The sequence below is a fragment of the Hermetia illucens genome, chromosome 1, assembly GCF_905115235.1.
Source record: "Hermetia illucens chromosome 1, iHerIll2.2.curated.20191125, whole genome shotgun sequence".
NCBI classification, from domain to species: domain Eukaryota; kingdom Metazoa; phylum Arthropoda; class Insecta; order Diptera; family Stratiomyidae; genus Hermetia; species Hermetia illucens.
In genome coordinates, this window is record NC_051849.1 from 138,098,415 (window position 1) to 138,125,909 (window position 27,495).

Below are 27,495 nucleotides of genomic sequence, written 5' to 3' on the forward strand. Positions count from 1 at the left end.
CCTGAAAAACGTTATCATAAATACGGCCACAAAGATACTTGGCCTCAGCCGCAAAAAGAGCCGGAACAGCCGAGTAATGTAGCATTCTCGCGGAGACTTATCACGAACTCCGACAAGCGGAGAAGCGACTTCACAGAAGTATAGAAGAAATAGTCCGTGCAATTCATCGGCTTAAAAATCATATGGAAGGAATTACAGGCGAATTGGTTAAATATGGAGGCGACCAATTACACCAAGTGGTTCATCAACTTGTGCTAAAAATGTGGGACAGCGAATCAATGCCTGACGACTGGCAAAGAGGCACTTTCTGTCTCATACATAAAAAGTGAGATATCACGCAGCGCAACAATTATAGAGGTATCACGTTGCTAAATACCATCTATAAGATATTCTCCGTTATCTTGCTAGGCCCGATAGCCCCATACGCCCAGAATATCATTGGCCCACACCAAAGAAGCACTCCAGGCAAATCAGCAACATCAGATTTTCTCTCTGCGGCAAGCAATGAAAAACTGTTGGAATTTGGACAACAGTTGCATCATCTTTTCATCGACTTTAAAGCCGCCTATGACAGCATAGCGTGTCCGAATAGCTGAGTGGTTAGAGCGCAAGGCTGTCGTACGGAAGGTCGCGGTTCAAATCTCACTGGGGACAGTGGAATTTGTATCGTGATTTGACGTCGGATACCAGTCGACTCAGCTGTGAATGAGTACCTGAGTCAAATCAGGGTAATAATCTCGGGCGAGCGCAATGCTGACCACATTGCCTCCTAGTGTACCGTTACGGTCTTGAATGAAGTGCTCTAACGCACTTCAAGGCCCTGATCCAATATGGATTGTTGCGCCAGCGATTATTATTTCCGAATTATCACAATCTCGACAGATGTCGGATTTTACCTAATACTAGCACTAAGTGCCAAGCATTTAGGCTCGGACGTTCCTACCTACTTAAAAACTAAAGGGGCACCGGTGGCGGCGGCCGGTGGCAGGTCAGTGGGAGAACCCGTCCAGCACCCCCCGCAACATCGAGCACGTATGCAGAATGGTATATTTCTGCATGGTTTGAACCAGACTGTGCGAAAGTCCCAGGACATCAAGGGAAGCCGTCAGGGATTTAGGTACAATACCTGTAGCTGACAATATTATGGGAACTACAACCTACAACCATAGTTCACCTTCTTCTCCACGTATTTCCGTTCAATGTTGCTATTATGGGGGATAGCAATATCAATAATATACGCAGAGGAACCCGTCTTGTCAACTAACAGTACGTCAGGCTTGTTGTGTGGAGTATGGCGATCAGTCAGAACTTGCCGGTCCCAATACATGCTGTAAGCAGAACTATCAAGTACTGCTTGCAGCTCATATCGATAAACCGGACATGTTCCCGTGATCAGCCCATGCTTATATGCAAGGTTTTGATGGATAACCTTACATACAGCATTATGCCTGGTGATGTATTGCACCGGTGCCATAACAGTACAGCCAGAAATGAGATGGTCCAACGTCTCTAACGCTGAACCACACATTCTGCACTGGCCGTTCTCCACCCGTTCTTTCATGATGAGCTTTTTATAAGCTCGAGTGCCGACGACGCCATCCTGAATGGCACACATGAACCCCTCCGTCTCAGCAAAGAGCTCCCCAGCACAGCCATCTGTTCGACAGATGCAAATCGACAAATGGCTGCCAAAGACAATTCACGTGTTTACCGTGCATTGCCTTCGACTTCCATTCATCGATCCGCTCTTGGTCCGACTTTACCCCACTCAGAGGATTGAAAGATCGATCCTTCAAGTTAAGTGGAATCAGCCCACAGTCTGCCTTACAGACAGCCGCATGCAAGGGACTCGCCTGCTCTTTGCTGTAAAAATAAGCGCGCAGCGAGTCGGCTTGGCGATGATGTTGTGCCGCCACGTCAACCACGCCCCTACCTCCGATGTCACGAGGCAGGTTCATCCGCTCCACGGCAGACTTTGGGTGATGCATTCGGAATTTGGACATAGTTGTTCGTATCCGCCGCTGGACGTTTTCCAGGTCGGTCTTCGTCCACGGCAATATTCCGAATGCATAAGCCAGTGAAGGGATAGCGAATACGATCAACGCGCTTATTTTATTCTTCCCCGAGAGATGCGATTTCAGCACCAGCTTTACACGTCGCAGGAATTCGGACAGCAGAGCTTCCTTCAGATCACCAACTCGAGCATGGGTTCCTTGCAGAATTCCTAGGTATTTGTAGAAGTCTGTCTCGGTCATAGCTTCGATGTGGAGGTCACCAATGCTATGTCCGGCATGCGGCTCGTGATGACCTTTGCGGATGGCTTGGATTCGACACTTGTCTAATCCAAACTCCATCCGAATATCACGGCTGAACATGTCTATTATTCGCAACAGATTTCTAAGATGGTTGTCAGTACCAGCATACAGCTTGATGTCATCTAAGTACATCAAGTGTGTCAGTTCGCACTTAGCACGTAGGCCATACTTTATTGCAAAACCATGCCCTCTAGCATCATTCAGTAGCCATGAAAGGGGGTTCAGTGCCATACAAAACCAGAGGGGACTCAACGAATCCCCCTGGAAGATGCCCCTCCGTATACGGATGGGCTCTGAGGTATTAGCACCCTCAGATGTACGGACTGATAAGGTGGTATGCCACCCTTCCATGACTGTCGCCAAAAACTTTATTAGTTTCGGATCAATGCGATACAGATGTAGGATATCGATTAGCCAGGTATGCGAAACGCTGTCGAAAGCCTTGGCATAATCGATATAGCAACTGAAGAGGTTTCTTTGGCCTCTAGTTGCTTGTCCTACAACTACCGAGTCGATATTGAGTTGCTCTTTGCAACCCCTTGACCCAACTCGGCAGTCCTTCTGCTCCTCGGACAGAATGTTGTTGGTCTCGAGGTGCGCATTGATCCTTCCACTAATAATGGACGTGATGAATTTGTAGAGGGTTGGTAAGCAAGTGATCGGCCTTGTGTCTGCGGGGTCCTGCACCGTGTCCTTCTTAGGGATAAGGTAGGTAATCCCCGCAGTGAGGAAAGGTGACAATTCCTCCGGCCGACTCATGGCCTCATTTATACTGCGTGCCAACTGACTGTGTACGCTGGTAAATTTCTTATACCAGAAATTCTGCACCCGATCCAGACCTGGGCCCCTCCAGTTCTTCGAGATGTTTATGGCTCGTCGAACTTCCTCTTCGGTAACATCCGCGAAATTCATGCCAGGTGTATTGGCATGGCGGGTGCCTTCGGCGGTGATCCACTCAGCATGCTGGGCAGGTAACCCCCAAAGTCCACCCCAATACTCTATCGCTTCCGTCACCGAGAACTATATTGTCTGGGCGCTCTGTTGGGATTCGTTGAGAGATCTGAAAAAGCTCCGCTGGTTCCTCGCGTATGTTGCATTCTGGACACGTCTGGAATAACTTTCGCCATACCGTCGTAACCGACTGCATATGACAGAAAGTTTCTGTTTTAGTGTGTCCAGAATTTCAACAACGGGTGTCTCACAGGGGTTGGCATAGTTCCAGTAAACCCTCTGCACTTTATTTCTCACCCGCCGGCTGGCATTGCCAGTGCTGATCTAAATCAGTCTAGCAATGTCCTGCCTTAGTGAGTCCCGCCGACGTTCCAGACGAATTTTCCATGGTGGATCTCTTTTGTCACTCAAACCAATAACGCGAAAGCGAATCTTCTGACCGTGCAATCTGACAGCCGTAACTGCACCACAATACACAAGTGATTGTAGTTGCAGCAGCGACATATTAGCACACAGTCGAGATGCAATCTCATCATTGATTTGAGATAGAATTGCCGGAGTTGCTGGAGATGCATAGAGCCTGGGAATACCTGGTCTATGCAAAGGATCCATATCCGAGAATTCTATACACGCTCTTTGGAATTCGTCCCGAACCTCAGCGGAAACCTCAGCTGGACGGTGGAGAAGAGTGCTTCGGCGAGTACTGAACCTGTTGCCTGCAGTGCGGCGTGGTGTTGTTGATACCGCCGCCTCTGCCCCCATCGACTCTCGGTCACCAGTTTCCCCGATGACTTCAAGTCGAACACGTTCCCTGATGGTGGCCGGGATTGTGTCGCTGCTAGTAATGAAGCGGTATTGGTCTGCGACTCGCTGCACAGTCACGTGCGCAAATTGCGGGAAACGCTCTTATTATTATTATTATGATAGCATAGCCAGGCTAAAACTGTACACGGCCATGAGAGAATTCAATATCCCGACGAAATTGATAATACTGACTACGCTGACCCTGACCAATGTGCGAGACCAGATAAAGGCAGCAGGATCACTCTCGAGACTATTCGACATCAGCAACGGTCTAAGAGGTCTAAGAGGATGTTTTAGACCGTTGCTGCTATCATGCGTCCTCTTTAACCTGGCCCTCGAGAAAGTGATCCGTGATGCTGAGATAAATGCAAGGAGTACGATCCTCTTTAAGTCCACCCAACTACTGGCCTGAGCTGACGATATCGACATCATGGAAAGAATGACCCGAGACGTACAAATTGCCTTCATCCAGATCAAGTAGGCGGCGCGAGATCTTGGGCTGCTCATCAGTAAAGGCAAGGCAAAGTATATGGTGGCAACGTCAGCACCAAAAACCAACTAACCAGCAACATCAAATCGCACTGGTCAAACGGGAAGAATAAAGATAGGAGACTACAACTTTGAGACCGTTGATATCTGGATTCGACCGATAACAGCTACGATGATGAAATCCGCGCACGGTTGTTGGCAGCCAACAGAGCCTATTTCAGCTTACAAAAACTGTTCCGCTCGAAACGTCTCACCATTGGGGCAAAGCTCTTACTGTACAAGACAATGATCTTGCCAGTCCTCATGTATTCCTCGGAGACTTCGGTGCTTAGCAAGAAGAATTGCGAACTCTTGGCCGCGTTCGAGGGAAGAATCCTCCGAAGAATTTTTGGCCCCCTACATGAGGATGGACGATTCCGTAGCCTACATAACGACGAAATCTGTAAGCGATACCACGAACGTCTGCCTGTGTATAAAATCCGGCTCAATAATCTAACCCGGAAAGTCTATAAGGGCAATATCTATGGTAGAAAAAGGAGACGAGGCAGACCCTGTCTGAGATGGAGCGATAGTGAAGGTCAGGACGCCAGACAGCTTTTAGGGATATCGAATTGATGGACCTTGGCGCAAAACCGGGATGTCTGGAGTTCCTTATTAAGGCAGGCCTACACCGGATACTGGTTGTTGCGTCGTTGATGATGATGGTAACTTATGGCAATTCAGATATGAAGATTAACACCACGGTACTAAATACACGGTAAACTAAATAAATGGATTCAAGTAAACGCAATTAAGGGAGTCATCCCGCGTGAAGGCCGTTTTTTGGCTTTTTTTGGAAATTTTTTGTGAAGAACTGGATAAAGATACAAATACGAATTTGATCATAGATTTATTAATATCTTGAGCGTTTATAGTAATTTTTCCACCCCGATAGCATAGTTGGTTATTGAAATACAGGGCAATTTATGCACCCATCTCCAAAAAAAGGTGTTTTTGTGCTGCCACGCTAGAGGGCGCTGTGATCATCTTAAAGAAAAAAAGTAAACGGCATTTTAACGTACAGACTTAACTACAGTCCGCAAACTAGGATTATTAAAAAATACTAAAAGCTAAATTTTTGGTGCCGTTTTAAACTTTTTTTTTGCGAATTTTGGTGTTTTTTTCACGGCTTCTTCAATGAAAAAAAAAACTACTGAACGAATCACAATTATCCTAGTTTGCGAACCGTAGAAATATGTTCTGAATAAGTCCTGCAAATTTCAAAGAATTTCGTTGAATAGATTTTGGGCTATAGTGGTAGCCGATTTTCAATATGCAGTTTCGAGAAAAACGCATTTAAAAAGTAGAATGTGATTTTTAGCTATAAAACCTTAACTGACCATTAGTCTGCTATACCTAATCCATAAACCTTAGGTTTCATCAAGAAGCACATGTACAGCCTTGGCTTCAATTTTTGTCCTTTTAGCGAAGTCATTCGAACGTCATTCGGATCGATAAATACGATCTTGATTACAGCGATCGCCATAAAATCTAGCATCTAACTTATCACGTGTTTAATACTATAATTTCCGAACGACTCCGAATATCAAAAAATCACTTGCCCATATATTCTACACTATATCTAGATACAATTGATGCCAAAAAAAAATCGATTCCGCGGATCCGATACACGGGATGACCCCCTTAAATAAATGGATTCAACTAAACACGATTGAGAGAACAGTCTGTTTCTTTTAAATCGAATTTTTAAAAACAGTTTTCTTATAGAATATACTTGCAAAATTAACGCACAAAACATTATTAAGTCCCCGAGAACAGTAAATGTGCGTGACACTTATTTTAAGAGCACGCGCAAATTACGAACTTCCAAACCTATTTTTTTAAACGCACTTCTCCCGAAACATGAGCAATTTTTGCACACATAAATAGTTATATCAGAATAATGAATTTCCATTCTTATTAAATACTCAAAATTGTTAATTGTGGCACGGGCTACAGCGACTACCTTATACTCCAATCTCCATTTTAACTTATTTTTGTCAGTCCCCAAACCTGAAATATTATGTAATATATATGGTTGCCATTCACCCCTTCGTTGGGTATAACCAGTAAAACGTTCGTAGTTACCTGAAATGTGCTTCAGCTTCCCCCAAGATTAATATTTTCAACTAACGTCAGAGGGGCAAGATTGATTTTGGAAGTACGCATTGCACCATTCTTAGATAGAGTCTTCTCAAATTTATGTTTAGAAATTGTCTTCGTAACAAAAAGGCATCGGCATCGTTCTGAAAAGAAACCAATCTCTAATAGTCCCTTACATTCGCTTGCTTATCGCATCCAAGTCTACTAAAGAAATACAGAACTTCGCTCGCTTAGGGGCAGTGTCTACAGAGTTGCTACTTATTTGAAAATCCTGGAGGTAAGAAGTTTTTCCTAGAAAATGGAAGAAGGGGATAATTACTAATATCATGAAAGACGGCGGCATCACGAGCGATAATTAACGGGTCATCCCTGCTATCGCAACGATAGTAGCTAAAATAGTCCCATTTCAAATGAATACTTCTAACGATTAATCAACAAAGAACAGGCTGGCATTTATTATGGGTACACTTGTAGTGACCACATCAACACTCTTCAGGTCGACTTCACCCACTCTTCCTCGATTGAAAGTGGTCTAGGCAGGACTTTCGGAGACGAAGCTACATACTATCAAACAAAACAAAATATATAACACACTACAAGGACCGTGGAGAGCAAATTCGAGCCGCTGGTGAAAATTGTGCGAAAAAGTTGAGCTTAGTGTAAAAATTATACGGTTCTGGGTGAAAACTATGTGCGATATTATCCCTTTTTTTCATCGAAACTTCTATTCCGCGCCCTCAAGAATTCTACGGCCCCAGGAGAATCCCCTTTCCACCCCCTCTCATCAGAGAGAGGTACTGTGTATATCCAGAGAAAGTATCGGAAAAGCTTCAAGGCCAAACCGGGTTACATTCTCCCACCAATGCTATTTCCTCCTCTTCTTAGCAGTGATACCCAATTCGATGTTATCCAGCATTCAATGACACTAAATTTGAACTTGCTTTTCGCAAATGTTGCTATCTCTGACCGATAACGACACCAATATTCTCTTGGTGGAAATACTCGGGTCTCTGGCGGTTTATTTGGTGCCATTAAAGAAGTCGAGCGATTTGATGGATATCAGCTGAACGCACGATTCATTCTTTCACAATATGCGAACCACAGACAGATCAATCCGATGCGGAGAAAGATGCCTTCTGTAACGTCCCTGCTGATTACTATATTGTCATTGAGGGGATCATGTGGGTGAAAAGGCAGGCGATAGGGGGAAAAGGAAGCAGAACACTAAATGAAGGTGTTGTTTCTCGTCGATTAAACTGGCCAATAGGCACATTCACAAGAATGCAAGCAGAGAAGTAAAGGAAGCGATCGTACCTCAGCGGTCTATTACAAACATCTTTACGATAAACTGATCACTCGGCGCGGCCACCACCAACGCACACGGGATATCGTTCCGCTAATGACAAAAACGACCAATCGACGAGCTGTGGCGGATAGTTGACAGGAATACTTGGAGCAAATTTCAGCGGAAGAACTTGTTGATCCTCAGCTTCTACAAACAATGTCAATATTTGGAACTATTCCACCTATCAGCGCCACAAGTCAAATAAGCAATCAATCGATCGAAATCGAGGAAAGTAGCAGGACACGAGACCATCGCAACTGAGCTCTGGAAAACGAAGAACTGAAACCCAACATTTCAGCTCAGGGAGCTCTTCAATCAGATCATTGAAGAGGGTAAAACGCCATCTAACCAGCAAAAAAGTACAAATGTCCCAATATGGAAAAAGGCAAAACGGCATACTACTAATTGCTTTTCTCGATCTTGTAAAAATTGCGCCATGTACGGAACAGCCTCAGTTTGATATTAGAGATCATTTCATTTACAATTTTTTAACAAAACACCAAAGACAGATTTCGTACCGTTAATGCGTTGGGAGCAAGCAGGCTGCATACAGAAGATACATATGTTTCCCTCAGTCAGACTGAGAATCTCAGCGTTGTTTGTGTTAATCTTCAATTCAATTCAGCTTCTCCCCTTTTCCAAATCCAGGGCCATTTGGTCAAGTTAAATGATTCGGTGGGGAAGCAAACAGTTGTCATCAGCGTATTTGAGGTGTTTGAGAGAAGATGAAATAGTCCTCCAGCCGAGGCACCATGAAGAATGTCAACCATAACGAAAAGAAAAAGTATTGGTGGCAAGATGCAAACTTGCCAAGCTCCATTTGGACTTCATATTCCTTAAAAATTTTACCCCGATGCAGAACGTAACATTTTGCGTCTCTCCGGAATGTCTCTGCTGTATAGGCTATGCCAGAGAGACTCCCTGTTCACATTATCGAAAGCATTCTCGAAATCGGTGAAGATCAGTTGGAAGTGATCTCAACTCCGCACACCGCTCCTCAACGACCCAGGGTCTACAATGTAGTCGGCACAGGAGGATCCAGAGTAGAAAAAGATTCCTTGATGCGTCATAGGGCGAGTTTAGCTAATATCTTCGCTACAGCAAGAAACGTGCAAATAGTTCCAAGAAACCGAGTGAGTTGAATCAGAGCTATATCCTGCAGAACGTTTTTCAGAAGAAGAAAAATGCAGTGGATAGAGCAAAATGGAGCTTTCGTACATTAAGGTGCTTCCAAAAAGTCTGCGGACAGGTAACTCATCCGCCCTACAGGCAAAGGTACCAGCTAGTCAGACTGACCATTGTGTAACAGATAATCACAAGCCTGGTCGATAAATTGCATTTGGTTGCTCCAATGCTGGAGCCATCATTCCCTGGGGTAATCGCTTATTATTAATGAACACACTACGTGCATATAAGTTTCACCTAGTTCCATACTATGGAGGTTCCTGCCATTCTCTTCCAAGATAATTTAGTTTCTTTCAGAATGTTAAATTTGCGATTCAACGACTGATTGCGAATACCTCACAAGTTCCAAAGTAGTCAACAGAAAGTAATCCTTCGAGTGTGTGAAGGTTATGTGATAAAACCAATGAACACCAGAAAGAAAACAATTGAGTAGACTTACCAACCACCACAAATCCACTTTTGCCAGCAAATCCACTCACAATTCTTCACTGCACAACACTTTGCACTTTCCGGCAGTCTCACACTTCACCAATTGGCAATGTTTTGTTTGCATCAGCTGTCCACGGCCGAACTGTCAACTCGCACATGGGCTTCGCATAGGCGTCCATCTGTAGGGTCTTTGTGTACACTTTAAATTTGTTATGCACGTAGAGCTGCCATATGGAAAATATTTTTCAAGTCAGTGGAGAAACAAGAATATTACTCCAAGTAGAAATGGAAGTCGCATTTGGGCAAATACGAAGCGCATAATATGCATAGTCCTGTGCATATGGCTACGCAGAAACCTTGGAAATTGGTTTCGATGGATGGGTGTATTTGACTGGTTCAAAAATGATTGTAATTTGCGCAACCCATCAATTCGGAGCTTGTAGCTGTACAAGGTACGGACAATTTTTTCTATCCAGGCCAGCATACTCCGGCGGCACGTCGCAAAAAGGTGTTGAGGAAAGCTTGGAGTCTTTGACTAACAGTGGAGGTCACTTTCATTTTGCTACTCCCATATAGCAACATAGGAAAAACATTAGCACAGAAAAATTTCAACCTGGGCTTGGTCTTGAGATAACTGCATTTCCGAAGTTTAGACAAAGCGCTGTTAATGCGTCGAGCAACATCAACGCCTTCGATGCTTTGCCCATTAATGCAAATAGAGAGAGTGCGATGACCCACCAAACTTTACTTTTTGGTGGTGCTACAGGCCAAGGCTTGTAATCCAATGAGAGAACAAACAGATGTCATTGGCGTAGTCACAGTAGATCTACTATAGGCAGTACCCACACTAAAATGACCCCGCTTGCGAATGTGCTGCAGAAGCTTATCTGTACACATCAGAGACGCTAAACAAGGAAAAGGCACAATTTTCGTCAAATCGTATTGGTAAGAGAGAGATCGATGAGCTTTTGCTATTCTGGTACTACTGCCGTGCTCACCCATATAGCAAAAAGTTGTTTCACGTATTCACTTATACATAAGCAAAAACTTGCCTCTCACCAATTGGCAAGTCCGGGCGGTATGTCAAACTCGCACTGATTTCCCCCCTTAAGGAGCAAGGGGGAGTGGGGTAACTGTCTAGTATCTAACTGTGGGCGTAGTTGAGGTGTTTAAGGAAAAGTGTGAACTCCGCCACGTCCTCCAAATAGAGGAGCATGAAGAGTGTCACCAATAACAAGAAGAAATAATATCGGTAACGAGATGTAACTCAAACGGACTCCGCTTTTGACCTCAAGTTCCTCTGAGATTTTACCTCATTGCAACACATGACATTTTGCGCCATCATATGTCGCTCTAATAATAGCTGTTAGCTTCTCCGGAATGCCCCTCCTGCGTAGTGCAAATCGACTAATCGAAGTCGATGAAAAGCAGGTGAAGCGAAGATCTATACTTCGTGCACTGTTGCTAAATGGTCCGTAGGGTGTTGATGTGGTCAATGCAGAAGGATCCGGACCGAAAACCAGTCTGCTCCCTGTCGATCGAGCTTTGGAGAAGTTTTTTGACGCACTCCACAATTACTTTAACTATTATCTTTTCGACGGCAGGAAGCTTGCAGATACCCCTCAAATTGTCGCACTCAAAACAGGCGCCTCTTTCTATCGTGGTGAAGTGTTCTTTCACCTCTTCCCCGACCAGCGCAATAATAAATTCCCTCTTGTCACGGCGCACACTACGTTGAACTTCCCGGGATTTCGCACAGTAAAGGAACACGAGCGCGTCACGCTCGCCTCCACTCGCTACCGTCAATAAAACCTTCAATCCCTTCCTATCATCGATCCGCTTCCACGATTTCGCAGTCAGCCAAGCTGAGCTTCGGGACATGGCCAACGACCTGAGAAGTATTCAAGAAAAGACCATATTTTCAAGCGTGTTATTCAGTCGTCCAATCAGCAAGATAGCTCTCCTAATGTCGAGCGACTGTTAGATCATATAAATGGTCGATGTTGAACTTGTAGAGTCGGAGTTGCCTAACCCTGCGAGATTTGCCACAAGAAGGAGAGGACTACTCTCCAAAGTCGCATCATCTTTATCAGCATATATCGTTACAACTCTCCCACGAGTTGTAATGGTTCTCTCGTAGGAAAGAATCAACTGAGCGATACACAGCTTCTCAGCATACGAACCTCCTATCCCATACGAAATCCCCATACGAAGGAGTCCTGAGGCCCCTAATTTTCTTCCACTGTTGATGGTCCAGGGACCTCTCAATTTAGCATCCAATTTGCAGAAATATAGACAACGAATGAGACAGCATTCGTCACTATCAAATGAATGGCGGCGTAAGGACTTCCCAATTCCTAAACAAAATTTGGATTAGCTTCGGTCAGCTTAGGCCTGAATTTTTGCAAGGTTTTTTTCCTGAATATACATAATAAATTCATATGAGGGAGGAAATGCCACTTCAGTCATGTTGCTCCCTGGTTGGAAGTCAGGTAGCACCTGTTTTGGATTGCAAATCATCCGAAAAAGATAGGTTCGTTGCGTGTCTGGTAGAGATCTGTGGAAGTTATACTGCGCGCTCGCATGTGGTTACGCGTACATATAGGTTTCCCACCGAAGACGAACAGATGTGGTCAAAACGAAACACCTCAAAAGAATTAGCCAGTTTCAAACGTGTGTGCCTACAAATAAAATGCCGAGGGGATTTTGCGGATCCGAAATGAAAAACGAGTTTTAAAACAAGTTTACTGACGCTCTCCACTGAGTTTCTATGAAACTTAAACCACGTTTTTCAATCTTTCAAAACGGACCGCATTGAAAAATATTACATACTTTTATCAAAGTCTCAAAGTTGTAGTCTCCTATTTTATTGTTTTCGTTTGGCCAGGCGATTCGACGTTGTTCATTCTTTGGTTTTTGGCGCTGACGTTGCCACCATGTTCTTCGTCTTGCCTTCATTAATGTGCAGCCCGATATCTCGCACCGCCTGCTCGATCCGGTTGAAGGTAGACTGTATATCTCGGGTTGTTCTTCCGAGTTCTCTCGTAGCCGTGTTCAGTTTTACCCCGGTTATGCTATCATAGGCCGCATTAAATTCGATGAAAAAATGACGCAACTGATGTCTAGATTCCAACAGTTTTTCCATCGCTTGCCGCAGAGAGAAAATCGGATCTGTTGCTGATTTGCCTGGAGTGAAGCCTCTTTGGTATGGGCCGATAATGTTCTGGGCGTATGTGGCTATCTGAACTAGGAAGAGAGCGGAAAATATCTTACAGATGGCATTCAGCAACATGATACCTCTTTAATTACTGCACTGTGTGATATCCCCCCTTTTATGTATGGGACAGATAATGCCTCGATGCTACTCGTCAGGCATAAGTTGATTAACCGCTTGGTGTAATTGGTCGCCTCCATATTTAACCAATTCGGCTGTAATTCCATCGGCTCCTGGTGACTTATGGTTTTAAGCCGGTGGATTGCACGGACTGTTTCTTCTATGCTTGGTGGTGGCAGCATTTGTCTATCGTCTTCAGTTGGTGGAAATCAGATTTCCCTTTTTTGTTTCGAGAGGGTGAACATCGAAGTGTATAAAGTTTCATCCTGCTGACTTGTTGGTAAAACTTGTTTCCTGTACTTTTCGAGTTCACAGACCGGTTGCTTCTCCCAGGCATTGTTTTTCTGTCTGTGAAGTCGCTTTTTCGCTCGCCGAAGCTTGTGATACGTCTCTGCGTCCGCCCGCGTTCTTTGAGAATGCATCATTACTCGGTATGCAACCTTCTTCCGTTCCGTCGCTAGCTTACATTCATCGTTGAACCAGCCATTCTGAGTTCCCTTACGGCTGGGGCTAAGTATCAATGGTAACGCTCTAGGTGGTTGTGAATATCATTTGTTGATGCCTCATCCCCATGGCATCTGTGAGCTGCGGTTGTTACGGCATCCATTTCGATTTTTTTACAATTTTGAAAATAGATGAGATTTGCAACAGCGATTTTGTATTAAAACATATCAATGGTGTGTGAACCTTGAAAGTGTTAAAAAGGTGCTTCGCCGTGTTGTAGAAGGGTGTATAGAAAATGAACCAAATTTAGTGCGGGGACATCACAAAGACATGATTTTCATGGCTGAATCCCAGCTAATATCGGCGAAGCGAATCAATGAGACAATATACAAGGAATATTATTTAAGTGTCAAGAGACGTTTGTGTGAAACAATTCATCAAAAATGAAAAGATTTGTGGACTAACAACTCGTGCATTTTGCAATTCGATAACACACAGTCGCACAGTGATACAATTACGCGCAGCGAATACTATCCAGCAGCCATCCAAATCACCTGATTTAGCTCTGCGATGTGTTTCTGTTGAATCGAGCCAAAAAAAACTACAAGGATCGCATTTCAGCCGAGAGGTGGTAGGGGATCGAAGTTGGTTCTGATGGACATACCAAACACGGAGTATAAAAAACTATTTCAGTGACTCGATGGGATTACTTTAAAGGGGACAATATCGATTTTGATGAATTTTGAATGTGAATTTTTCGGAAAATTTTTGAAAGTAGTGCAGCTACTGCGACTGACAGTTAACCTGCCATCAAAGCTCTAAAGTTAGCAAAGGCATCCCTCAAGTTGTGAGTCAGTGCAGGGACGAATTGAAATCATGAACGCCTGCTCAAAATCTCCCTTCTCTGGGTTACCAGTCACACGAATTAGGGGCAAAGAACTAGCTGCTTAACATTTAAAGATCTCGCTAATCCAAGGAACCGTTTGTGCATTCCATAAACTGAACCCCAAGAAAATCAGCAATCGATCAAATATACTCCCTGTAGGCAGCCTAGAATACGATGACCAAACATGATACTCCTTTTCATCGACTTCAGAACTGCCTATGATATCCAAACTAGAATATAACTTTACTAAGCAACGAAAAAACTCAATATTCCAACAACTTGCGGTAATGGAGACGACGATGCTGCGTTCGTAGAAAATTTGCGAGAGAAGCGCTTTCGATGCTATGTTCACGTAATTCGCACTAACGAGAATTCACTCGCCAAGATTGGTTAGCACATCGAAGTCGATCGTTAAGCGACCAAAAGACCGGCCGAAACAACGATCAAGACGTGCCGACCCAGCTTGTGAACGGGACAAAGGCTGAAGAAAACGAAGAAGATGTGAGCAGCGATGAGTGCATGTAGCGTACATAGTTAAAAATTCTATTGACCTCTATTTTTTTAGAAAACTATTTAAATAAATAATTTGATGGAAAGCCCTGTATTGATAATAGGCAACCTCATATGCTTCACATTCGGAGTTTAATATTATTAGCAAATGTGAAGAACAGATACAAAAAAAATATACGTATTTCGGGGACAGTTGGTCCCCGAAATACGTATTTGTTTTGAATTAGACACTTTTAGCCAATAAAATGGAAAAATATCTTCCAAGGCAATCTTTCATTTTAAAACTTGGACTAACAAATTACCTCCTAATCCAAACCAATATTTCAGCAGATATCGAAATGACACATATTTCGAGGCCACCCTGATTTTTCTCAGATTTTTGGGTTGGGTAGTTTCCAAAAATGACTCCTGTCTCACTTTGAGTGCCTACATTTTGACTTCTTACTCGCGCACTTTACAATTCACGTCGAAACTAATATAAGTTTCGGAAAGTATTAACCGAGACCTTTCATTTGATACCCCACACGACTTTAAACTCCACCTAAATTTATGCAACTCGCTGTATGCGTGGTATTTCATAGTTCCACGAAATTTCGTTCGGATTGGCTTAGCCGTTTTGGAGAAAAGTGCGTATGACAGACAGACAGTGAATCGATTTTAATAAGGTTTTGTTTTACACAAAACATTAACGAAATGGACTGCAATTGGGAGACGCACTGTCGTTTGTCCTTTTTAACTTGGCGTTTTGAAACGTGATTCGATCCCCAAGAGTATGCGTAAGAGGTATCATCGTCATTATGACCACCGAATTGCTGATGATATCAGCATCAAGTGTAAAATACGGTCAAGGAAGTTTTTATCCCGATTGAGTAGCGGGCACATTTAAGCAGGCATTTATTGGAAAAATTATCATTGAATTTTCCAGCACGCTATAAACGATAACTTAACCAATGTCTTGTTAAATAAAAATCGAAATAGATACGTAGATTTCAATGGGCTAACGATTCCAAACAAAAAAGAAGTTCAAACATCGCGAGTAGTCTAAAAAAGGTTTTAATTTTTCCCTGGCATAAAAACCATTTCCCTGCCAGGATAAAACTAAAATCAATCTATTGGATATTACGATAGGTTTGAACTTTGTTTTTGTATGGAATCGATCACAGACACACACACACTTAATTAGATTCGTCTTTTATAGCGTGTTGAAAAATTCGATGATAATTTTTCTGATGAGACTGTAACCCAGGCTCCCAAGCTGCACATCAACGAGTAAGACCTAAATAATGGGGTCAAGTTATAACCGACGACATGGACGAAGCAATAGAGCCTACTTCAGTCTACCGAAATCCTTTCGTTCAAAATGTCTTCTCATAAGATCAAAGTTGTGACTGCACAAGGCCATGATGCCATCAGTCTACACTCAGTTTTACTCCGGCAATGTTGTTAATTAAGAACACGATGACGAATTTATTTAAATAGAATATATTTAAGTTTATATTGCGTAATTATATAACCAAAATATTATACAAGGGTTTAAAATATCTACTTAATGTTTTTTGAATTATTTGTAAGCCCTCAATGAAAGTCTATCGTATGCTTGAGAGTGTTCTAAGAAAACAAATACGTATTGCAAACAAATAACAAAAATATGGTTGGAGACGTTTTAGTCACTTCAGCATGTCAAACACATCCGACTGACGCTACATTTCCTCACCTCCTTCAACTTAAAATAAAACAACAAAGTGGGTAGGGAAAGAACTCAATTATACCAATAGCTTCTGCGTTATTATATTCCGTATCTTGTGAGCTATATAAAATTCAATACCAATTACGAATTTACTTTCTTAAAATATGGTAATCGTTTATTTTTAATCCTTTATCCAATACGACCAAGACATTTTTTAAACCAGCGCACTCTCCAGAATCATTAGACAAACTTCTTTGCTGCTCCGCCTACTTTCTCTCGCTTAATTGTTAAAACCAATAAACCTCCGCTTTCACATCTTTCAAATCGAACTAGTCAGAATCAAATCTTTAACGCTTACAACATGCTTAAATCGTTTCGTTCAATTCTATTATATTGTGTATATATATTTAATTAGTTATGTTATCGATAGTTTTGTTGATATTTACATAATAAAATAATTGTAAATAATAAATTTATGATCAATGGAAATCGTTTGAATAGTTTCTTCGCACGTTTGTTCTCAAATTAGGGGTGGACAGATTGACAGAGACTAGCGGGACTGAAAAATGATTTATGTTGTCTCCCGCTGTTCTTATTTCGCTTTCGCATTAGGCAGACATCACTTTTGTGTTCTGCAAATGGTAGAATGAAGGTGAGCCATGCTTTGAATAAATATGCGTATGAGATAAGTGAGTGCAACTCAGATGCCACGAAACTTTACAAGGTTCTAAGAGTCCATTTAGCCTGTAGCCTCCACAGTTAGCTGCATAAATTTATTATTCAACTTTTCACTACCTCCAATTTAAAGAATATGGGATCGGTTTCCTCAACGAGCCTGATCGTGGTTCGTTTCTAAATTAAATTGTCGCCATTTTTATCAGAATCATGTTATTTTTCGTTGAGTAAGACAAAATAATTTTTCTAAGGAAATTGAGAACTTTTACGTTAGACAGTGCAGTTCCTGCTAAATCTCTAGCGATCTACGCTCGAATAGGCAAAGCACTTTTAAGCAGGAATAAACTAAAATTCAAATGGCATGCACCAGCGGTTGCTCGCAATGTTTGGAAACCTTTACATATATATCTTCTCTTGCCTCAAAATCAAACGTCAATCTAACTACATAAAACAGGAGCTTCCCTTGCTCTACGAACTAGACCCTCACCTAAATGGACCTCGGCATTTAAAGTTAAAAAAGAACTTAACATGTACAGCCCCACCCTGATTCCGAATCATAAAATTATTTTACCGTTGTTGCTGGTATATTGGAATGTTCGTTTTCGAGTCGTTCTGTCCCAAAAGGCTATGCGTTATTGGTTGATTGATTGCCGACATTTGATGTGCCATTTGCAATTGCGGGTTGTGGCTCATTGATGGCATTGATTGCGGAGGGTGCTGTTGCGGTGGTAGCATCATGCCACCACCCATTATAGAGTTACTTGGCAGCATAGATGGGTGTGGCAATGCAAAATTGCCAGCATTAGGAATTGGAACAAAACTATTCTGTTGCGATGAATAAATTCCGCCCATTGATGTCGGTGGTTGTACTGGGTGAAAACCTGCCGTGGTTTGTTGCTGGTTCATGCTATTTGGAGGTTGTTGTTGGGCTTGTTGCATTAGCTGCTGTCCAGTAGAAGATGGGGAGGTTGTAGACTGAATATTGGGTTGGGCAATAGAGTTATGTAATGATTGCTGCTGTGGGGGAGGCGACATCGGGTGCTGCACTTGCGATTGGGACTGTTGCTGTTGTTGTTGCTGCGGTTGATGCCCATTTTGATACTGTACCGGTATCATTTGCTGTGGCGGGTAGCCACCTGGATTTGCGGTGTTGCCCATCATCGGCATTTGGGGAAGTTGTTGACTCATCGATGGCTGCTGTGACTGCGAATGTTGCTGTTGAGTGGATCCAGGCATCATGTGCATCATCGCCATCGAGGGCATAGAATTTGGTACTGACGTTGTGGCTATCGGTCCTGGGTGGTAAATATTCGGCGGTATTCCGTACATTGCATTATGACCATACATGTTGTGTTGCGGATTAAAATTACCAGGCATATAGCCCATCGAACCGGGTAAGGAAGTAACAGGAGGCATCGCTGTACGATCTGGTTCACGCATCAGAGTGTGATACAAATTAATTGCGTCGACTAAATCGCTGGATAGTTGTGTTAGCTGTGCATGCTTCCTATCTACCCGTTCCAATTCAGCGTCTATAAGTGGACCCATTTTATTAACTTCAGTTTCTAAGCGCAACATCTCCTCGCTATCCTGCGATGAATCTTCCGGATTAGCCTCATGCAAAAGGTGTAACAAACGATCGATTTTCTCCTCATTGATTTCTGGGACATAATCTTTATCTTCTTCAAATTTACTTTCAGTCTTCTCTCCTTGTTTGGCTTCATCATCGGATTTTTTCGATTTCGAGTTTACATCCAAACGTTCAGGCTCAACACTTAGATCGGCTGTTACGAAATTTGAAGGGAAAAGACCTTCCCCGCGTGAATTGTATCCTTTCCACCAGTTCGGATCGGAATCATCAATAACATGAATAATATCACCAGCGACAAATGTCAATTCATTATCTTCAGCTGCTTCGAAATCATAAAGGGCTCGAACTTTGCGTGGTTCGGGTTGGTTTGATGATGTGGTTGAAGTACCGCTGGTGGATCCGCCAGAGCCACCACTTAACCAGGGATATAACGAAGCCTGTAAGAATGTTTATTTTAAATAAAATTGAATCTTTCTAAAAAATAGCAATTCAACACTTACATAAGGTGAACTGTTACTACTCGTTTGCTGTTTCTTAGGACTATCCTTAACTCCTTTTAGCGAAAGTTCAATGGCTTTGGCAATATCATCTTCCTCCTGTTGACTAGTTACTACATTTGGATCCTTTATAACGGATGCAGGTATTGACGCTTTAGGCGCTTTTTGATTTTCCGAGAAATCATGTCCCTCACTTTTCAACTTCTGGTAAAGCGATGGTATCAAATTCAGTTGGGGATCCGTTTTGAAATCGTTCTCTGCCCATTTCTTTAGCAAAAGCCGCATTTTCTACAAAAATAAAAACAAAAAATTATTATAGGGACGCATACTTCTCCTTGAATTCTTTAAAAAACAAATTAGGAAGATTACTTTACCGTTGCTACTTGCGGTTGTGATTTCGATAAAAGTCGGATGAATTCGTTCTCGAAATCTCGTGATGCTACTTCTAAATGAAAATTCTTTCCGCAGTTGTTTACACAAGCGTCGAGGAGTGTTATAGCTTGGATGACAACATGAGGATCATTGTGACCCATCCGGCGCATTATTGATTTGAGACAGTCTTTAGCGTTGCGTGGGTTCGATCCGACTTTATCGCAAATGTCGATTATGACACCCCATGGTTCCGATGTATTTTTCTCACTGGTAGCCTTTTCTGTAAAAAAGTTAAATAGATGTGCAAATTAAGAAGATGGTTCAAGGCAATTCATATACGAAAGGAATTTAACAACGAATCGATCGGTTATTAATTTCGATAGCAAATAAGTTTAAACTTGAGTCTAACGAGATTCCAGTGTCATCCAGGCTAGTCATTGATTTTAGATAATATCTTGTCTGTAAGAACGTAGGCCCAACGACCATCACAGGAGTCTTTCGATACAGAGCTGGAGTGGAATCTAATGCAATCCATATTATTATTATTCTGTTAAGGGAAAGTCGCACCGCGTGATTAAAGAACTATTGTGCCCCTTTTAATGGTTATAGTGTACCTATTAATCATAGTATGATCATCAGCGGCTTTCGCGATCTAGCACCCATTCAGCAGTACAACAAAGGATAGGTATTTTGGCCAAACAATATTGATAAACGCTAGGGCGTCATATAAAATGCTTTGGAACAAATCAACCTGTCAGCCACGTTCAATAGACCAATATAGGAATCACAGATCATGATCAACAATTATTGTTTGCAATCACAGACAATAATTATGATATGTAAATTATAGGGATGGTGCAAGTGGTTACAGCGCTGGAATGTTATAGCAGAAGGTCACGGTTCAAATCTCACTGATGGCAGAGGGATTTGTTATCGTGACTGGATGTCAGACTCCGCTGTGAATGAGTACCTGAGTCAAATCAGTCTAATAAACTCAACCGAACGCAATGCTAACCACATTACCTCCTACAGTGTACGTTACGGTCTTGAATCATAAGCTCTAACACACTTCAACGCCCTGATCCAATATGGATTGTTGCCCCAACGATTATTATTCAATTATAGGGAATAGAACAAAAACGAAAATAACTTACGAGAAAAATAAGCTGGCTCCAGAAAAGGAATAACTCGGACATAGATAATCGCAACCTCGCTTAAGAGAAGATGGAGGACATCATAGTCTGAATGGCCGTGTAACCTCTAGGCGTTACAGGGATTAGCTATGGTAAACTACACCCAGACTAATAGTATTTACTATTAAGACGTGAAGTCGGTGACCCGCTGAGAAAGTGATTCATTTCTGAGGTGGGGCGTTTAAAATGCACATTAAAAATATCCTGCTTGTCGTAAAAGGCGACTTAAATTGGTAGGCATTTTTGGGGTATTAGCTTGCAAATATCAAATATCCCTTATGCTTTAGAAGCAGCTAAAATGCAAAATTTAGCAACAGCAATGGCAATGAATCCACTTTCGGCAATGTGGCCAGGCGAACAATCATCGATATCATGGTGTCGTGATAAACCAGCTCCTTCTGGAGGGTGACAGATATTAAACGACCACAGGAGCATATATGTTCTAATCGATATAGAACTACATCCTGCTTCCCTGTTTTGTGTAATAAAACGTCAGTTTAATGAGGAGATTTTGTCGAGCTTGGTTTCTCTTCTCTCTTTATCTTTCCTTCGCAGCTTAAATGAGAAATATTTCGTGCGCACAACGCCCCATTGATTTTATTGATACTTGCTGCCTGAGGCATAGGTTTTGAGTCAATCCAAATAAACCCGCAATGGTATTATTGTAAATAAAAAGGTGGAACTGAGGAATGATCTTTCAAATTTCCGAAGAAGTGAAAGAAACGAGAGAAAAATAAAACAGGCTCCACAATTGCACAGTTGGACCATTACCTCGTCAAGAAGACTTAGGGCTAATGTATTAGTGTAGATATCTGTTGGTATCCTTATGCCGATATTCGTTTATGATCCACAGTTTGGTGGGTTAAGATAAGGTAAAAAATTGTTTACTGTAAGCCCGCCTCACTGCAAAGAACTGTATGTCTGGATGAAGTGGCCGAGGAGAACCTCCATAGTGGTGGCACCGGGAGATGCTGTATCACATTGGTTTGCCGGCCGTGGTGCAGTAGGCGAATGTTCCAAATGGCTAATTAGGGCGACCAGACCCAAGTCTGCATGGGGACTCATTTGAAGTGGCAATAGGTCACGAAACCTTAGCAAGGGTATACTGGTACCATGGAAACCGGGATAGCCCCTGAATTCACATACTTTGTTAGAATTCCTGTTGTATGTGCGCTCAGGTCGATTGTTGCCGTTTGCCCCCTAGTGGGAGCTTCATGGGAGTTGTGATTACGTTCAAGTGAACAGAGACCTTCGAGCCTCGACGTGTCGTCTCAACACGGGAGCCGTACTCCTTAGTTCACCACCACTATGAATGCTGAGTCATGCACTCGGAATAGACTGGTACCGTTGTAACTTAGCACAGCGCGGCTCTGATTGTGGTCACAAAATATATCCGCGTCCTAAGAAGACCGTGGGATTAAGGCTACAAGACAGGTACCCCTTCCCATACGAGACTATCAGTGTCACTGAAGTTGCGCAAGCAAACAAAGCACTATCATTCCAATATGGGAAAATAATGCTGGTTTTTGTAGTGCGCGCACAATCCTTGGGCAACGGTAGCGAGTGGTAGTTCTCACAAAGCTCACTTTCTCCAACTCGACCGAGAATTGTGGAGAGTACTTTTCTGCCTCTTGCGGCAGTGTGCTTTTATACTCTAAAAGCCGAGTGATGGCAGACACGAATCTGTTTTTGCGTTGAGGTACGCTCTCGTAACCTGGTATTTCTGACAAGGTTGAGGAGCATCACAATTGCGCAGTACTACGCAAGCACCAACGAAGACTTCTGATATAGTGGAGAAGGATGCATTCTACGAGCGATTACATACATTTCAGGAGAGGCTTCCTAAGAGTGGCATTTTGATTTGAACGCCAGCGTGGGCTTTGACAACACCTTACTCGGACATGTGATAGGAAAGCACGATTTTGGCAAGGGTAACGATAATGGTGGGAGGTTTATAGATTTCTGCATTCTCCACATTGTTGAAACACAGAGTCTGCTATAAGGTCAGTTGGGTTTCCACTGATCGACATCGTACAAGCGTTCAGATTGACCACTTTGTGATCAACAGTAGAATTAGGCGTTCTCTCCTGGATGTGCGTAACAAGAGAGGCGCCGACATCGGTCTCGAAGGGGATCACCATCTGTTGGTCGCAAGTGTTCGTTTGCGTGTTGCGTCCGCCTTTTTTACGCAAGATTCGAGAGCTGTGACCCCCAAATTCAATATCGGCCGCTTACATGATCTAGCTGTCACTCGGAAATGGGAGAGTTATCTTGCGGATGGGATGGCAGATACCCTGAGTAAAGGCCTGTTTGCGTTGCATGTGCTAATTATTAATGTCACTTGCATTGGTCCCATCGCTTCCATTCATAAAAATTGAATTTAAACCGGACACATAAAATATAAGAAGATGCATACACTAATCACATAAACTGTGCAATGTGCAATGCCGTGATTTTGTGCGCGGACAATCGACCTGCATGCATATTTTATGTTATTAAAATCAAACAATTGTAAAATTCAATTTTTATAAATGAAAGCGACGGGACTAATGCAAGTGACATTAATAATTAGTACCTGGAACGCAAATAGTGCCTTCCGCAGTGATCAGAACGAATTCATTCAAATTAATTACATTCAAAAGTAGTAGCCGAAAACGAAAAGCGCCGCCAAATTGCAAATGGCGTAATCTGTCATCAGAACCAACTTTACCGACGTGCAGCGAACTTTGCCGACCTAAAATCTTCATTGTACATTGAAACTGCTTGCGGTCCGCTGTTTCGCCCGCATTCCGCACACATCATAGTTCCCGCTTAACCTTCTGACAATATCGATCAGCATTGGGGCGTCATCAAAAATGCTCTTTTCTCGGGTCGTCAGCCACGTCCCAAAGGGCCGAAATAAAATTTGCCTGACTGCTGATCGATAAACGGAAGGGGTTGAAGGCTATATTGACCGCTGCCAGTGATGGTACGCATGACACGCTCGAATTCCCAAACCAAGCGTAATTCCAAATTTGCATGTGGTCGCAAATATTTCGATGGTCTTGTGAAGAACATTAACAGTCGACCACGATGACGGACAGCTGGAGAGGTGGAAAGAACACTTCACCACAGTTCTTAACCATATCACAACAGGTGAAGTTTCGCCTATTATGGATGAAATGGTCAGTCACCGTAACATGTGGATACGAACTGTTCCTCCAAGTAGAAAGGAAATCACTTCGAGGATGATCGTTAAATTTCCAAAGAAGTGTACCCGTTTTGAGTGTGACAATTGGAGAGGTCTCTCTAATAGCTAATAGCTCTAATAGCTAACGAAATGCATCAAAGAACATTTCGAAAACTAGGCCGTCAGAGAGCAGGGTGGTCTCCGCTCCGGAATCATTAACAACCTACGTATCATCGTTTGGAATAAAACGCCGAGTTTTAGATTTTCGCCTCACCCACTCTTCATCGATTTCGAGAAAGCTTCCGATAGCGAGAACAGGAAGTGTATCTGGCTTCGTCTATGCTGCATGATTCAAAATGTCACCTGCTGCGCCGAGATAAAATCTTAGAGGATTTTGAGCTCCCAAGCGGAATTCGCCAGGGTTACAGCCTGCTACCGATATTATTTCTTCCTGTTATCGGTGACGTTCTTCATGTTGCCCTATGCAGAGGATGTGGAGGAGTTCAATGGACGAAGAAATCTTTTCTCAAACAGCTCGAATACGCTGATGATATCTGTTTGCAAACGCCACTCGTCGTTCACTCTTTAATTGCTCTCACCAGCTTTAAGTGAAAATAATTAAGTCAAATGCAACTGAACTAAGCGACTTCCACAGTGGAAGTGCCCGCTCATTGCGATCTGTAGTTTAACTCAACAAATTAAGTAATAAATTTCCAAAATCTCTCCCATGTTTTCTGTGCAAAATAGATTCCCAATTCGTATCAATAACGAAATTCGTTAAACTACCTATAACTGCGGTAGTTTGATGACTAGTTTTAAGTGACGCAGTAGCACCTGCTTTCCTATAGACGAGTCACCGAGCTAATCTGGCAGGAATCTTGCTTATCAATTCTCTTGGGCTAGAACGCTTGAAGACTAATCAAAACTGCATTATGACATTTAATAAACCATATCTCGTCGCGACATTCCCGAAGATAACACGGAGATCGCCAGTTTTTTCTGTGATTCATGCTCAGAATGCTTTCAGCTTCCAGCAACGTAATCACGATAAACATTCACACTTGAGGTAAAAAACTTTTGCCTCAAACTAATTTGATTAGAAATAGCAGCGAATCATTAGAGCGTATTGTTCCGACGGCACTTTTATTACCATCGTCTATAGACGAAGTAGAACAATAAGAAAGTCGTGTGTGGTGGCAACTGCTGATAGCAGATGCGGAGGTCTTGTTTACGAACAATCAGTGGGCTGCGACCACGGACGCAACTCTCGCCACTGCACACTGAGCTATCACGAGATTAAATCGCGACATTTTGACCTTTCCGCTGTGCCCGTCCGCTCTTTGTCTAGACAAAGTTGTCAAGCGGCGCCCCAAAAAGATCACCAGGGCTGAACTACCGAGATTGCAACATCCCTAAGTCTGTAAAATCAGTCAGCAAGAACCGGTAAACCTCGTTGATGTTTACATATTGCATTACATGCCGAAGCGAGAACCACCGTCTTACTAACTAAGAAATCTAGTTTACGTTGACGTCTGCAAGTGACTGAAACCGTACAAACGCCAAAATCGATTCGAAATCTTTTCACTACTCCGAAGATATTTACCGACATCCACGTCGAAAGGTGAAGATTGTCCAAAAAGTCCCATGTTTGTCCACCTTATTCAGACCGAATCCGGCTAGATGAGTGTGTTGTTGCGGGCAAGCCTCCCCGAAAATTTCACATCAACTGCAGCCGCCTCGTCGCCTTTCTTCCGTTGTTTTCTGTTGCAACAATTTATTTCCACGAATGAATTTCCTACGGTAAATATTAATTTAAACCACGACACGGCGTTTTCGAAGTAGTCCCGGAGGTCTGTTTTGTCTGGAACGGAGACGACAAAGAGTTCGCGCTGTTCACGTCCTTTATTTTTCAATTTTCCCTGATTCGACTGTGACTAATGACTTATTGCTTGTCATTTTCATTCGACATTCCAGTATTCCAGGCTGCAGGAGTGTTGCAAGATAGCAATGTAAACCGTCCATTGAACAATTGCTGTCAAAACTGATAACGAAATTTGGAGAGTTCGTGGTGCAAAGTAAATAGAGCGCAGGTAATTTGAAATATTCAAAGTCGAAAAACAATATTTTTCGTTTTTAGGTCTGTCTGTCTGTGTTTTAGTCTGAAAAAAACGAAGTATATCAGATATTTGCATATCTGTACTGTTATTAACTCCTTTTGCTACTTCCGACAATCTTTGAAAAAGCGATTACAGTGTTTAAAAGATCATTTTTATTTTTATTTATGCAAGAAAACAAAATGTATTAAAATTTATATAATGTAGAATATGACCCTAATGAGTTTGGATTTAGAGATATACTCAAAGCATTCCCCGCTTGTCGGAAAAGTCACTATGTAAGTGGAATAAAAAATCGTAGACTAACAGTCTGGATATTTTGAAACTATCTTGCTACCAAAACGTCTTCAACGGACTTCACGGCTACAACATTTGTTTATTGTGAACGGTTTCTTCCTATTTCCGCTTTCCTAGGATCCAAATTAATCGAATACAAAGCCGGCTTCGATAGACTATCATCTGATCCGGTCGTCGTTTAACATTAGGAAATCTTCCTCACTGCACCGATGGCAGTAAATTTGAACAACCCACGCTACGATAGTGATGAACACCGAACCGCCATTAAAAATGCCTTTATCTCCGACGTGAATGAAACTGCCAGAATCGTCCCAAAAGGTCTTCTTAATCTCTCATTAAATCATTAGTGTTTCGTGTTCGCTGCTTGTTGGAGTATAGGGCATCCATACAGTCAGATTGTTCTTCACTTTCACTATCATCACACTTAACGTTGTGCAAGTGATAAGCTCACAGCAGCGAGCAAACACAAGACGAACACAGACACCCATGGCCACTGGGATTCAGATCCAGATCCAGAGCAGCGGGATGGGAACACCGACAATCTATCTCCTCAACCACGACGCCATTGACCTTAGCCAAGCTGAGGTGTGATGCGCCATTTAGTGTTTACACCGTCGAACTAGGACCAGACATTTTCTTTGGAACAACAGAAAACGGTCTTTCAGGCTGCAACACCTATATCCGATTTTAAAGCCAGAACTGTTGTAAACCCCCCCCCCCCCCGCCGGTTTATGTGAAATCCCTCAATTAGAATTGAATACGACTGCTTACAATGACCGTTTGTTGTGAAATGTTCCTCTCCGATAATTTCGTTCAACTTCCGTTAAGGGGACTCAGCGTATGTGTAAAACAAAGCCTTATTAAAATCGGCGTATTATCTGTCTGTCCGTCTGTCACACGCTATATCTCAAAGACGATTATTCCTGTTGATACGAAATTTTGTAGGAAGGTGGAACTTCGTCCCATTGCAGGGAGTAATCTAGTTCCAAGTTGAGTTTAAGGGGGTGTACAATTTTTTTCACCAAGTATAGTCGCATGAGGTATCAAATGAAAGGTCGCGGTTAGT

At 42.6% G+C, this 27,495-nt stretch overlaps 2 protein-coding genes across 3 annotated transcripts in view; both read right to left on the reverse strand.

Annotated features, from left to right (window-relative positions):
* LOC119648586 (tRNA-dihydrouridine(16/17) synthase [NAD(P)(+)]-like) overlaps nt 1-9,810 on the reverse strand; it is a 298,564-nt gene extending 288,754 nt beyond the window's left edge. The window contains exon 1 of the mRNA XM_038050358.1: nt 9,671-9,810. The gene's annotated coding sequence lies outside the window, so the exon portion shown is untranslated. The remainder of the gene's footprint in view (nt 1-9,670) is intronic.
* Nucleotides 9,811-16,300: 6,490 nt separating this feature from the next.
* Nucleotides 16,301-25,990, reverse strand: LOC119646804 (signal transducing adapter molecule 1). 2 transcript variants are annotated; one of them, XM_038047396.1, is made up of 5 exons: nt 25,622-25,990; nt 19,659-19,936; nt 19,288-19,572; nt 17,768-19,224; nt 16,301-17,153 (listed from the first exon to the last, which is right to left on the reverse strand). In XM_038047396.1, the coding sequence occupies exons 1-5, from the start codon at nt 25,662-25,664 to the stop codon at nt 17,141-17,143; spliced, it is 2,076 nt and encodes a 691-aa protein (XP_037903324.1). In that variant the 5' UTR covers nt 25,665-25,990; the 3' UTR covers nt 16,301-17,140. The 2 variants fall into 2 exon arrangements, with proteins under 2 accessions (XP_037903324.1, XP_037903325.1); XM_038047397.1 differs by having other exon boundaries at nt 16,301-19,224; nt 25,622-25,989.
* Between the last annotated feature and the right edge of the window lie 1,505 nt (nt 25,991-27,495).